Source organism: Pseudopodoces humilis, chromosome 23, assembly GCF_049639895.1.
Source record: "Pseudopodoces humilis isolate 2021_Gansu_Grassland_sample_001 chromosome 23, ASM4963989v1, whole genome shotgun sequence".
Classification (NCBI taxonomy): Eukaryota; Metazoa; Chordata; class Aves; order Passeriformes; family Paridae; genus Pseudopodoces; species Pseudopodoces humilis.
The window spans coordinates 4,742,572-4,756,774 of record NC_142222.1 but is presented as its reverse complement, the minus strand read 5'-3'; the positions used below and the strand labels follow the sequence as shown (position 1 = coordinate 4,756,774).

The following is a 14,203-nucleotide window of genomic DNA, read 5'->3' as shown; positions in this document are numbered from 1 at the left end:
GGGTCCCCAAAACCTTCATTTCAAGGCCTAGGAGGGCAGATCTTACCCAGGGTGGGGACAGCAACACAGATTTGAACCTTCCAAAGGGCCAAAGCTGTTTGCTGTCAGGTTTCACAGGGGCAGCACATGGCATTACACCCAGGAAGGTTAATGTGCCATGGGAGATCCCATTGAAGCAAGGCAGGAAAACAGCTGTGCACCACCGGCACAGCAAGATGGGATCAGCCCATCCTACCTGAATCTTGTCTTGACGGCGCTGCTGCTCAGCGACTTTCCTGGCCAGAGCTTGCTTTTTGGCTCTGAGCTCCTTGATGTCCATCTCTCCTCCGCTGCCTTCAGTCTCAGAGTCATCTTCAAAGGCCTCAATCCTCACATCATCCTCCTTCTTCCAGGAAATGCAGAAAGAGAGAAAAACAAGAGGGCAGTCACTGTACGGGGTGCTGGTGGCAGGGATAATTCTCGTTCTGCTCTTCCTTTTCCAGCAGACAAATCCCTGTCAGGCAGTCCATCACCCCTTGCTGATGGGTGACTATTTCTAAACATCCAAAAGAAGCCAAATAAATAGTAAACATTCAGGAAATGACAAGGTGAGACAGGAGGGAATGGGCAGGAAAGGCAGTGACCAGGCTGGGCAGGGGCAGCCCAGCTTTATGCTCTGTTCTAAAATCACACCCTCTTCCTCACCTTGGAAAACTCTTCCCACAGCCTTGGGTGAGTCACTGATGTTTTATAGCCTCCAGTTCTGTGAAATCATGGTACTTCCCTGTCTTTCTGCTTTGCCTGGCTGTTCAGGCTGCACATCTCTGCTCAGGCCGCTTCCTCCCACCTCCTTGCACCAGGGCAGTACAAGGCTGCTCTAACACTGCTGCCTCATCCCACAGGGCACATGGGCTGCTCATCCTGACAGGAACCTCAGATCCACAAACTCAGGTGCCCTTCTCCATTTTGATCTCTGAGTAGGCCAGAGAGATCCCTGCACCCACCCCAAAAATCCCATCCGGTCTGGAACAGATGTTTCAGGAGGAGACATTCAAAATCTTGATTTTAAAGCTCCATGTGATGGAGCATCTCAGGGCCACCCATTTCAACAGCTAATGACTTCCTCTGTTAACACTTCCACCTTCTAGCCAGCCTTTGCCATGCCTCTGCTGTCCAGGAACCTTGTCTTTGCTGAACTAAAGGCTTCCTGGTTCTCCAGCCTCCTGCCCACACCAGCATATCTGGACCATACTGCATTTTCTTCCTCTCCTAGAGACGCTTCCCTGAGGTTCCCCACCAGTTCTGCAGACCATTCCCAGTATGCCTGCACTGCCTGAACTGGAGACCCCAGAAGGAGCCATGCTGTTCCTACCTTAGGTGGAGGCCACACTGGCCTTTCCCCATGTGCTCAAATCTCTGGGATGCAGGAGGGTGGGAGGTGGTGGCTGATGTCTAATTGGACAGAACAACCATGTTCTGCCCAAGTTTCGCTGCTCTCCTCAGTCATTCCACACCCAGAGGGGAGCCCACAAGTCCCTGTTCCTCAAGTGCCCCATATGTGCTGCCCAGGAGCCCAGCTCATCTCATGCAGCCAACCTTGCTCCCCACTGGTCATGGGTGGCCTTCCCAAGCCATGCCATCACACATCCTCCCTTCTCTGCACAAAATCCAAGGGTTGTGATGGGGCTGAGTTCCCAGATGGCACCCGGCCAGAAAATCCTGCTCTGAGCCCCTGGAGGGCTGCAGGAGGCAGATCCCCACAGAGGGGTAAGAGCAGGGCTACACTCCCTGCCCTGTGCAGGCTGCCATGACACGTGTCAACAGAAGGGATTTGTGGTCTTAATTTAGAACAACCCCAGGGCTGCACAGTCGTGCACTCAATCATTTCACCCAGGCCACAGAACCACCTTCTCTTCTCTCCTTGTAACCTTTTAGTCATGGGAACGAGGAAGATGGGAGCCCTCAGGCTCACTTCCCTCTGCTGGGACAGCCTGGACCACAGGGGATGGGGGATGCTGCCAGAGGGAGAGGGTCACACCAGGGCCTCAGGGAAAAGCCTCTGTCGGATGCAGATCTGCTGGGGGGGTCAGGACCTGCTTGCCCCACGGTGGTGGTGGTCACTCTGGTGAGCTGCAAGCTCCCTTGAGAGCAGAGCCCAAGAGGGAAGCTCCAGGGTTGCACAATAAGATTGCACGAGGTTGCTCATGGATTCCCACAGCTGAGCAGAGGCTGTGGGGACGGGGCTGGAGGGAGCTGCCCTGGTACTGTGCTTGTTCACAGCAGGAACTGGAGGGACTGAGCCAACAAAAGGAGCCTTCTGGAGAACAAGACCATGGCATCACAGTGGGAAGAACCTAAACATTCCCCCATGCCAGCTTGAAAACCTCCAGCACCTTCTCCAGAACAGGACAAAGATAAAGGTCTCCCACCTTACAGAGACAATTCTTCCCTGGGGATTTGCTGTCCCCTGCTCAGCTGGGACAAGGAGGGTGCTGAGTACAGCATTGCTCTGGGCTTCTCTGAACTTTCTGACTTTCAGTTCCCATGGGACAGAGACAAGGTGCTGTCCCTGATCAGGGTGATATCCTGATATCCTCTGGCTCTGAATGCCCGGCCCCAGCACAGGGAGGGGTGCCAGAGGGAGCCTGGGCAGCACCAGGCCACCCAGCTTCCCGTTCCCAACGCCTCTGCTCCTCTCTCCTGTTTCCCTGGCCTTTCCAACTGCAAGATTAAACAGAAGAAAGGAGTCAACCTGCAGAGCAGCTGGCAGGGCCCTTAAACACACACACGGAGCCTGGAGTGAAGCAAGGCCTACAGGAACAAGCAAGGGCAGAAAAACAAGAGTTGAATTCCTTAATCACATCAGGATGTGAGAGGCAGGGGAGGGACGGGGCGCCAATGTCAGCTCTTCCTGTACGTGTGCTGGAGGCTGGAGCTCAGGCCTCCGCCACAACGAGCTCCACGGCTATAAACTTGATCCTGAAGCTGAACCCTGACACCCCCTCGCCCACCTCCTCTCGTGGGGCTGTGGTGCTGCACGTTATTAAAGCTCCCCCCACCCTGGGTATGAACAAAGCAGCATCTGGAACTCATAGCGGCGAGTGAGATAGAGGCAGGCGGGCTGGGCTGGCAGGAAAGGGCACGAGCGAAGCACACTCAGGAGACAAGGGCTGTGCACCATTTGCCCCCCCCTGCCTCCCCCCATAAAATGCACACGCAGCTAGGCCAACTATAAATAGCGGGAGCTGCAGGGCAGGCAGAGGCTGGGCCCCACAGGGGTGATTCTTCCTTCACTGAGGCGCGCTCTTCCCGCACGGTACCTGATCTTCCAGTTGTTTTCCCTCTTGGCTTCCCATTTCCTTTCCCATGGCGTCTGGGACGGGTGCCACTGACACATATTTTCCACCCTTGAATGCCAGCAAAGGCTCTTCTTGTCCACAAAGGGCTTCCAGGAAATACTTCAGAACTGTGACCCTCTTGCAGTCGGCTGCAATAACCTACGGGGTGAGGACGAGGGGGTTGGGGAGAGGGAAAGGAAAACAAAGTCAGTGCAAAGGGGAGTGGATGAGTAACGAGCAGGGGGAAATGTTTGGGATAGAAGGCCCAGCGGGATGCAGGCAGCACCACAGGGATGTGAGGGGTGCCCCTCTTCTCAACATGGGTGGAAGGGGTTTGCCTTGCTTTGTAGTCCCCAGGGAAAAGGAGGCAAAGTCAAGACATTCAGCACTGATCCTGTCCTGCCTCCTCTGAGCACTCCAGGGCTGCAGGACTCACAGGGCACGGCCAGCCCCCTCCCTGCCCAGCCCCAGCAAACAGGGGAAAATCCTCCTGAACCATGAGAGATCAATGATGTGGCCTATCCCTCTGTTTCATTTTGGCTTCTTGCTGGATTTCCCCCCTAAAAGCTGTGGAGGGATGCAGGTGTGAGAGTGAGAGGGTGGGGGCATTTGAGAAAACCTGAGCCCCTCCTCACCTCCAGCCCAACCCCATCCCACGGGCCCATCTCACAGACCAACTGGGGAGCCCCTTTGGGGAGGCTGGGACGGATCTGGCCTGAAGGAAACTCAATAGCCTGGGTAATTATCCAATTTATGAGGCTCTCAAATGGAGTTTCCAGAGCACTAGAGCCTGGTGCCTCCCCAGCCCTGTCCCGCGCGGCACAGCCTCGGCCGCCACCTCCGCCATGCCTGGCCTTGGCTCAGCCTTGTCCCCTGGCAGGAGGGCTCTGCACCTGCACAGCTCTCCCCTGGTGCTTCCTGCTGACCGGTGTCACCCCCAGAGAGCTGCAGATTTATAGGGAGAAAGTCAGCAAACGAGATTTAAAGTGCTACGCACTATGGACACAAAGTCTGTGTTGATGCCCGAGTTCCTCCTGCCCCCAAACCACCCTGGGTTTGCTGTGCTCATAGACCAAAGCAGTCTCAGAGAGCCCCATCCCAAAAGGGTTTCTGCAGGCTCCCAGGACTGGGATTCTGAAGCTGGGGAGAGGGCCAGCTGCCTCCCAGCCAGGGACACACCTCATGTGATGCCAGGCCTGGTCCTGGTGCGGTGGAGACCGATGGGGCCGTGCCTCAGTGAGCCAGGGCTGGCAGTGGCACTGGCCCCACTTCACCAGGCTGCTGTGAGAGGAAACTTCTGCTCTTCCACAGCACTGCCAGTTTCCTCTCTGCGGGCTAATTTTAACCACTGTGTCGCTGCTGTGCGTGTCAAAAACCTGACCCTCCTCTGACCTCCAACCTCCCACCCTGGCTACTGCTGGAGGCACCCTTGTGCACCCACCGCTGGGGTTGCCTCTGTTTGAAGGTGTCCCCCTGAAATCCTGTGTCCCCCTGGACCTGCATGCGAGGAGGAGCCCTGCCCTCCCCACAGAGGCAGCTGCTGTTGCAGGGAGGTGGTGTGAGCAGAGAATCACAAGAATTATTATTTTGAGAACCAACAGATTCATAACCACTGATTCTGCACCTATAAAATGTGTCCTATGGGACCGAGGTGAGCAAAGGACAAGGTGACACCAGCTCAGCTGTTCCAGGAGCTGCAGGGGACCCTCTTTCCCAGGACAGCCTTTTGCTGCTTGTGACATCCAGCCAGGAGCAATCCCTTCAAGTGTCACCACAGGAACATTCCCATCCTCCTGGCTCTCCTTTAGGAACGATTGTGTGCAGGGGAAAGTCCACAGGAAAGAGAACATGAGCGAAGCTGGAATAGCTGTCATGGGAAACATTCCTCCTGAGAATTCCTGAGAGCTCCAGGCTACAGCTGAGGGAAGTGGTGGAAACCTCACCACTGGCTTCACCCCCAGCTCCACGGGCTAATGCCACAGAGACCCAGCCTGACTCACACGGGGTAACTTCTGCCCAGGGATTTTCCAGTCTGGGTATCTGCAGCTCTGTTGTGCCCTGGCTGCTGGGCAAGCAGAGTGCCCACCACCAGCAGCCACGTGCCAGGGGGTGCCAGGATGTGGCCAAGAACAGCAGCAGTGGGGAAAGGGATGCGGGAACTGCCTGTTCTGGGAAGAGATGGGTGCCACATCCTGACCCCATTCCTGGGGGATAAAGCCACATCCATGACATTTTCAGGAGGGGCTGAGCGCTGACACAGCTGCAGTGCAGCCATTGCTCCACAAAAGCTTAAATCTGAGCCTCTTGGATCAGGAGTGATTGGACAAAATGCAGAAGAGCTCCCTTCACCCTTGGCTGGGGCTGAGGACAAGGGCAGGTGGGATCATTCCTTCCTCCCCTGAAGAAGAAACCAGTAGGAAACACCAGATTTCCTGCCAAGCCAACAGAGCACATGCTTAAATCCAGCTCATCTGCTGGGGGGAAAAGAGCCCAACCAAAGGCCCATGACATAATGCCACAGCAACTCGTCTCATGAACACATTTTTCCAGCCCACATGAATGAAAAACAGGGAAGGAGCAAATGCTCTGCACATCCCCGTCACGTGCAGCCCTGCTCGGGGACGACGCGGCAGAGCCCCGGGCTGCCGGCAGCCAGGCTGGGAAAGAAGTGACCCGTGACTGGCACCCAGGTCTCTCTTGATCGGCAGAGAGGGACCTTGCGTGCCGCCGAGCAACCTGCTTTGGTCAGAAACTTCCTGTTTCTGAGTGGAAATGCGAGCAGCAGAGCCAGGATAACCGGGACGGCCGCGAAGGCGCTCGCCGGTGCGCGTGGCAACGCCAGCGGAGCGTGGTGGGGACACCGGGAGCCGTGCCCGACCTTCCCCAAGGAATGGCAGTATGAAATGACACTGTGGGGATGGACCTGGTGATGTGGCAGCAGACACCTCAGCCCCAGCGGGGAATAGAGCCCTTCCCCCTCTGTGCAGTGTGACAGCAGGAACCGAAAGCCTGGCTCCGAGTCACTGCTGGGTATGAAAATAGGCCTGACACGAACGCAGCCGCTCGCGAAGGAAAACCGAAACCGAGAATTGCTGAAGTGGTCTGGTGCCCCTGGCCATGACCCGGGCTCAGTTCCCCAGAGCCACCGCCGAGCCCCTCGCCACCGTGGTGCCTCTTGGGGACACGCGGCTGGGGACCAGGCGTGGGACTGAGGTGGCTCCGGCTGCAGCAGCCCTGATTGCCAGCCTGACCTCATCGGGGCTGGAGGGGAGACGTTCCCAATCTCCTGCTCCGTCAGACACGCTCACCACCAGCTCCAGCATCAGCCACCCACTGGGGGCTGGCGGCTGCTTGGCCACGATGCTGAGGCTCATTAGCCAACTGCTAATTCATGGGTCACACATTAACATACTGATCATTGAGTAAGACACAGCGGGACACACATTAACACACACTAACTGCCTGTTGAGACCCACTGGGCTGCGCATTAACTGTACCAGCTGTTGTGTTTTCAAAGCCACTCTGCAGTGCCAGCGCCACACGAGTGTCACCTCCTGCCAGTGGTGAGCAGGGCTCCCCAGTCTAACCAGGGGTTCCCAGATCTAATAAAGCTGATCCCCTCTATGGTCTCAGCTGTATTTCCCCCCCACTGATAAAACAGGCAGAAAGGAAAAGCTTCCCCGAGCACTGTGGAGGGCTGAGGACTCCCACACCACATCACCACATGTCCTCCAGGAGATTTATGGGGAGCTCTGAGAGCTGTGAGCTCTGTGCCTGAGGGGACACCTGCACCTGGTGCTGGCAGGGTGACACCACCAGAAACCAGCCCTGCTCTCGCTTTGGGTCACAGGAGCGCCTGGAGCCGGGGGAGCTGCGCCTCTGCCCCCGGCCGGCCCCGCTGCTCCGCACGCGGCTCTCCCGCAGCTCCCAAAATCGCTGTCACACCCTCCGCCGCCTTCAATCAACTTTTACAACTTGTTAATTTTACACAGCGTCCTAAAGAGCAAACAACTGGGAGGCAGGAATGCAGATTCCTTCAGCTAGTCCAAAGAGCCTCTGGCAGCCCAGCCAGCTGGCCAGGGGAGCCCTGCTCAGCCGCTGGGACCTGCCACATCCCGGGGGGGACACGGTCTGGGAGAGGGCTGCCCCACGCCCATGGCGACCTCTGGCAATGCCACACCGCTGCTGGAGGTGTGTGGAGAGATCCTGGCAGCTTCTCCCTCGGCAAAACCTGAAACTCCACAAGGAAACAGGAGGCAGCAGCTCTGGAGAAATGATTGCTCGCAGGATGGGCTGCCATTGCCGGCTCTGCATTCCTGTGTGCGAGGGGGAGACACCAGCACATCCTGACAGCTGGATTCAGAAGGGGAAAAGGACATGAGAAGTTTGAGTCATAGCACGGAGAGATCCCATCCCAGATTCAGAGATGGGAACGGGATAGGACCGGGACTCAGAGCCAAGCTCCAGCACGATCCAGCGTGGGGATAACACTGTTTTTGCCACATCATTTTAAACATGTCTTAGCTGAAGTAGCTGAACGATGCTGAGACCAAGTGAGTCCCAAACAATCTAAACCACACAGTGACTGCACTGCCCAGCCAAAACGTTTGCACTGACCCTGCAAAACATCCAGGCAGGCTATGGCCCAATGCCTCCCTGTGCCCTGGGCTGCCTCCTCCCATCCCCGGGGAGCCAGCTTGGAGGAGGAGCACGGAGGAAAGCGTCTCGTTTGGTCTCATCCCTTCTGGTTTTTAATCTCACAGGCTTGCACAGAAGCTGGGCTGGGCTCAACCCTGGACTCCTCACAGCCCAACTGCTCTGGGAGCCCCTTGCTCTGCCCAGCCCCAAATAGAGCTTGGAGAGGTTTGGCCACCTGGGTAGGGAGGACCAAGGTGTCCGTCCCAGCTGGGCACTCACAGCTGGGTGTAACCCTGGTTTCAGCAGCTGAGAGCTGCCTGCAGCCACAGGTCTCTCAGAGAAACTTTTAATTTCAACTAATCCCACAAGCAGGCTCGGTGGACGTGGTTCCCTGCAACGCTGTGTGCGACCCCAGAGAGCAACTGTGGCTGCAGCAGGGACCAAACCCAGGCACCTCTGGCTTGCATGGATCTCACTGCTGGATCCTCTGTACCAACCAGAGAGCATGTCTGGGGAAAGGATCTGCCACATCCATGCCAGATGCTCCATCACAGAGAGGAGCATGAGAAACACCCAAGGAAGACAGAGAAGTCCAGAAGAACCATTCCAGTTGCTCTCCCCCGTGGCCACAGCTGGAGAACCACTCTCCAAAGAGAAAGTGTGGCCATGTCTTATCCTAAACTCTCTCCCAGCATCCTGAGCCTCACACAGGCACAGCTCCAGCCTCTGCACTGGGGCACACAGTCTCAGACGAGTCATCACAGCAGATGTGCTTTGGCCTGGCAAACAGCTCCGTGTTTCCAGCTTTAAAGGCCACACAGCTCAGCCAGGACTGGCCTCTAAAGCTGGAAAGCAGCACGGGAAGGGAGCCAGCTGCCCACCATCACCAGGGTTTGCTGGGCTTGCCTCATCCAGTGCAGTGATGCACAGAATACACATGGGTGACACAAAGGTGCAAAGTGATGCATCTGAGCTGAGTCACCCAATTTCTGGGGTCAGAGACCAGAAGAAGCCCTGAGTAGCCTGCACAGATTTCTGCAAGGTTCTGGTACCTGTCACTGCTGGCAGCTGCAGGACATCAGCGTGAGACTCAGTGACACGGGGGAAGCTGTGAGCAGCTCTGGGGCTTGGAGCCAAAATACCTCTGAGGGTCTGCAGGAACCTTTAGTTAATTTTGTGGAAGAGTCAACACCAAAGCCAAAGCAGATGTTCCAGATGAAAAACCATCCTCCAGATCCACCTAAAGCTCCTGTGCCCAGGATGGCCTGGAGAGCTGACACAGCCCAGCCTGGGACCAACTGCTTCCCTGGAGCTACACAGCCAGGAGAGGAAAGTTCCTGCTGGATTCCAAACCAAGCTTTTGGCCTTCGCTGATGCTTGGAAAGACTTGCCCTAATGTCTTACTCACCTGTTAAATGTGCTAAAGAGCTTCATTGTCAGATCCAGGGAGCAGCAGCATTTGCAGTACGGAGCAGTTGGCTCCAGGCTGCATCTGACACCTCGTAGGCAGGAGGTGTCTCTACAGCTTGTTTAATTTTACCCCCACTAGAGCAGTCCCAGAGAAGATGACGGGGTGCAGGAAGTTTCCAGTGAGTAACAGGGATGTTTCATCTGGTTTGTGTGTGTCTGATTCTCCTCGTGTCCTCAGGCATTGCTGCCAACAGCTCAGCAAGGGCTGTGGGCTCCTCCACAGTGCAAAATGGTGTCTCCAGTTAGACACTGCAGGAATTTTTGTAGGAATTTTTCACTGAAGAATTTGCTTCCACCCACCATGGCCGCATGTGCTGATCCCCACAGCAGTGGCATATCCAGGGCACTTCTGCTCTTCAAGGAAAAAGCCTTGAGCACAGGACCACGCATTTTAATTGTCTGTCATGTGAACGAGGGGCTGAAAAATCACAGCTGTGAAAAGAGGCAGATGACTCCTGGAGAAACAGTGAGTCACACACAGGGACTCCCTGTCACAGCCACCTCAGTGTCCTCCTGCGCCCCAGCTCCCAGCACATCCCCAAAATTCCCAAGGAAAGAAGGAAAGAAAAAAAGTCAGGCCACAGAGTAAAGCCGAGTCCAAAGGAGCCCGCTCTGCTCCTTCCTTGCAAATCCTACTGGAACACAAACCAGGGAAGACAAATCCCTGAAATCCTGCCCCTAACCCTGGTCCCAGGCTGGGGAAGGAGGAAGGCAAGCTCCTTATCCTCAGCAAAGCCAACATGGCACCGCTGACAGCTTCCACAGGGCATGGGCTGCTCTCCCTGCCGCAGGAGCCTCCAGTCTTTTCCTTTTCGGGGACTGGGAGAATTTATTTCCTCTGCCATTTCGGAGGATGCCTGCCTTGCCAGAGATTGTTTTGCAGAGTTCAGACAGATAAGAAAGTGGTTAGCAGGCTCTTTGGTGGAGGAAGGGAGGATTGCTTAGTAAGGGAAAGGCGAGTGCTCTGCTCTCAGCGGCCACACGCTGCCCTTCCTCTGAGGCCACCACTCCAGAGGACGCTGGAGCTGGGGACACGGCAGGGCCACCCCCACACTTCTCCACCCCGGCTGTTTTTTGGGTACATCTGCTTGTGGGGCCACACTGGTGACCAGAGACTGTGTTGCTGTGCCAGCACTGGGATCTGTCTCTCCTGGAATTTGGGAAATGCAGCTGATGAATGTTCAATCCAACATCTCGATTGCAAATCTCAGGACACTCTTGCGACAGTGCCCTGAGAAAGAGCCCTTTCTGTAGGATATGTGGAGATAAAAAAAGGGCAGGAGCCCAGTCCAGGCTGCCCATGCCGTGGGGACAGTGCTGTGGTTATCTGGCACCCTCCCTGATGCAGAATGTGTCTCTGAAGAAGTGGCAGGAGGGAGCTGACCCTGCTGGGGGCTCACAAGGAGGAAACCCTGAAGATTCACCAACAGCACAAACTTTTTTCCGAGGACTTCCACATGGAGACAATGAGAAACTGCCCCATGATTTCACTCACAGAGTAACTCAGAGATTCCTGTCCCACAGGACAAAGCACCAGTGTCACAGAGTGCTGTGACAGTGGGAAGTTGGGTGCTGGAAGGAATAGCATGACAACACAGGAACAGGGGGGCAGGGATGGCAATCTACAGTTAAAAACAGCATAAAAAAGGTGCAAACCAGAGCTCACCCTGACAGCCCCCACCTGCCCAGCCTGCACCATCCACCTCTTGCCCTTCCAGCATCACCTCTGCTTCAGGCAGAGAGGCAAGAGCTGGAATATTCTGCCTGGTCCTGGCAGAGCTGGCTGGGAAGCCATTTCTGTGAGTTTACACAGCTTATACATTCTCCATGCAGTTCCTGGCCGCCTTCCATCGCAGATGAGAGTTTTATGTCGAATTTTAAGTTTGACCACAAATATTTAAACTTCCTTGGACCACAAATGCTGTATCTTCTTTGTGGTTTAGTTGGCACCAAATGACTATTTACAGATCCCTATATGTCTGTCTGTCATTTAAATATCTCATGGAGGTGCCAAAGGATTCCAAAGTGGAGGGGCTCCTCCAGCAGACCCTTGACTTCCCCCTCTCTGCCTTTCCTTACCCAGTACAGAAGAGGGAGAGGTGCAGGCACTGGCCAAGCCCTTGCAAAGGGCACAGCTGCTCTGGCCTGAGCATTTCATGCTTGCACTCTATTAAGTTTTCTTTCCAGAGCATGTCATCTGAGATCCCACCGTAACTTCCACAGCTCCCTGCCCTGGTGGATACTTGAACTGGGATGAAAGCTTTTGGAATTTTCTCCTCTTCTTTTAGGAAACTGAGTCTACAGGAGACTGTTTTAATGAGAACCACTAAAACCTCCTAAAGCAGCACAGCTCCCACCTGGCCACTGCTCACAGCCTCCCACGGGGGTTTTCACTTCCTCAAACACCGGCAATTCTCAGCGGGTGATAATCCCAACCTGCTGAACTGGGATCCCTCTCTAGGTAAACTGGTCAGAGTGGTTATTGCCAGTGGCACAATGGTATTGAATTCAGGCAAGGCCGTTTGGCCAGGAAAATGCAGCCAAATAAATACCATAAAAGATCCCTCCTAAGCATCCAGTGCCAAAGGAATTTGCTGTTGCTGTTCCATGGAGCTGGATGGGGAGCAGAGAGCTGAGGGTCCTTGAGCTGACACCCAGCAGCAGCCCAAAATCTGAGTTTAGTTTAAGTTTAAGCACTGCCTTGAGTCAAGTTGTGTGTATATTTAATTTCCTTCAGACTTTTTAGTCTAGGACACCACCTGGATGCTCACCCCACCAATTCTAGGGGAACTTCAGAACACAGAGATGCTGCTCCTGCAACACTGCTTTTCCCATCTCAGGGATGCACAGCACCGGCCCGTGGCAGCACTCTGGGAGCTCTCCCACAGCTCCCACCACCCCTTGGGGGACACAAAACAACAGTGTGCCCAGGGCAAAAGCTCCAGTGCTGGCTGCCCACATCAGAGGAAACAGATACCTGAGTCAGAGCCATGGGATGAGAAACCTCTGCTCCACAAACCAGAAGCCAGACGGAGCAACGTCAGTGCCGAGCTGCCCCAGTGCTGCTTGCACGCCTCACCAGCCCTGGATGCTGCTGGGAAGCTCAGGGCACTCTGCCTCTCCTCAGTTTTGGAAGTGGAAAGAGAAGCAGCTTTGCTTTGAACTAACAAAGCCCTGGTGAAAGGGCAGCTTGCGGGGCTGCCACGTGCAGGGAGGAGCTCCTCCGACTGCCAGCTGCTCTGTCGGGGCCAGCGTTGAATTCCCTTGAAAACAGAGGGTGGGGATACAGCAGGCAATGGAATAACACCAGAAAAATGCTACCACAGCTTGGCTGGCAGCGACACCACAGCCCCAGAGGTATTACCAACACTGGCATTTCCCCCCCTGCCACAAGAACCGCGCTGGCAGCACGCTCCCAGCTCGGGGCAGGGCGGGAAGCGGCTCACACCATTTCCAGCAGCCACTTCAGGAACGGACAAATGCTCTATTTTGCTTTACAGTGAAATGCTGCCACATAGGGGACTCCCGATGACGTTCTTGTGCCTGAGAGCCCATGTCCTCTTCCAGGAGGGGCTGCTCCAAGCAGGACATGCTCCCTCAGCCTACCAGAGGTTAACTTTCGGCACTGGCCGTGAGCTCTGGCCCGTGAGGATCCTGCTCTGCTTTAAGGAAGCAGCGAGCACAGCTCTGCTACTTATACCCAATACTCAGCTCTTCTGGCAAATGATTAATGGCCTGAGTCTTGCAGTTGCTCGCTTCCAGCTGGGCCAAGAGCTGCAAACACACCTAGGGAAGGGAAGGAGGAATTGGAACTTGGCTTGGTGGGGAAAGGAAAACTATTCGCTGTGTCTTTGTTTTCAGGAGAGCTCCTCCTCTCGGGAGTGGGATGCTGAGTGCAGAGCAGGGCCCCTGCCCCGAAACGGAGGAGCTGAAGCAGAACAATAGGGTGGGGACTCTGGATGGGTCCTGACAAGTGGGGTAGGCTGGAGTGGGGGCACCGATCCATCCTTTTGACTTCATTCACACTTACAGCTGCATTAGAGACATTTCCTGAAAGCACAGTAGGAAGAGAGGGGTATTCACTCACTCCACCCTCCATCTAACACCGTCCTCGCGATCCAGCCGTGCACTGAGAGCCAATTCTGGCCTCTGGCAGAGCTGCAGGCCAGACATTACAAGTGCTGGTGTGAGCAGCACAGGTCCCCACCCGATGAGCAGCGAGCAGACTTGGAGCACAAAGGAGGGGTGCAGCAGCCAGCAAAAAATAAAAAATAATCAACCCAGGGAAACGCAGAGCATTGTCCAAGGTGGACAAGAAGGTGTCAAGAGCGGGATCTGAGTGTTTGGCTTCAGGACAAGGAACGGTGCAGCTACTTGGTGATATCAGATGAAACGAGGCAGGTTGTCCTGCAAAGGAGGGCAGTGACAGCCACGCTGCACAGGGGCAGGAGCTGAGCCACAGCTCTGCCACCCCGGGGTGAGTGCAGGGCATCCCCTGGCCCTGCCAGGAGCTGCACAGGGAGCAGGGGATTGGGAACGGTGCAGTGATGAGCCCTGTGCCTGACTCACCCCGGCGCATCGGCAGCCTGCATGTGGAGCCTGAAAAACAACTTTTTTTTTTCCTCTTTTCTCAAAAACAAAAAGCCAGACGCCCTCTTCCAGATCTGGAGTTACTCAGGCTGACTCACAGCAAGGCTCTCCTGGCTCTGCTGGCAGTGCCTGCACGTACCTGGAGTGGGCTGTGCAGGCTGTGCTGGTGGTACCCACGGTGCCACACA

General features: G+C 55.4%; 1 protein-coding gene across 3 annotated transcripts in view; it reads right to left on the bottom strand.

The window, feature by feature from the left end:
- Positions 1 to 14,203, bottom strand: part of SMG6 (SMG6 nonsense mediated mRNA decay factor) — a 107,538-nt gene that overhangs the window by 13,956 nt on the left and 79,379 nt on the right. For 2 of the 3 annotated variants that reach the window (XM_014254933.2, XM_014254935.2), the window contains exons 14-15: positions 3,300 to 3,476; positions 236 to 385 (exon numbers count right to left, since the gene is read on the bottom strand). In XM_014254933.2, coding sequence (XP_014110408.1) covers positions 236 to 385; positions 3,300 to 3,476 — 327 coding nt within the window. The remainder of the gene's footprint in view (positions 1 to 235; positions 386 to 3,299; positions 3,477 to 14,203) is intronic. The other variant, XM_005525788.3, reaches the window with a different exon arrangement.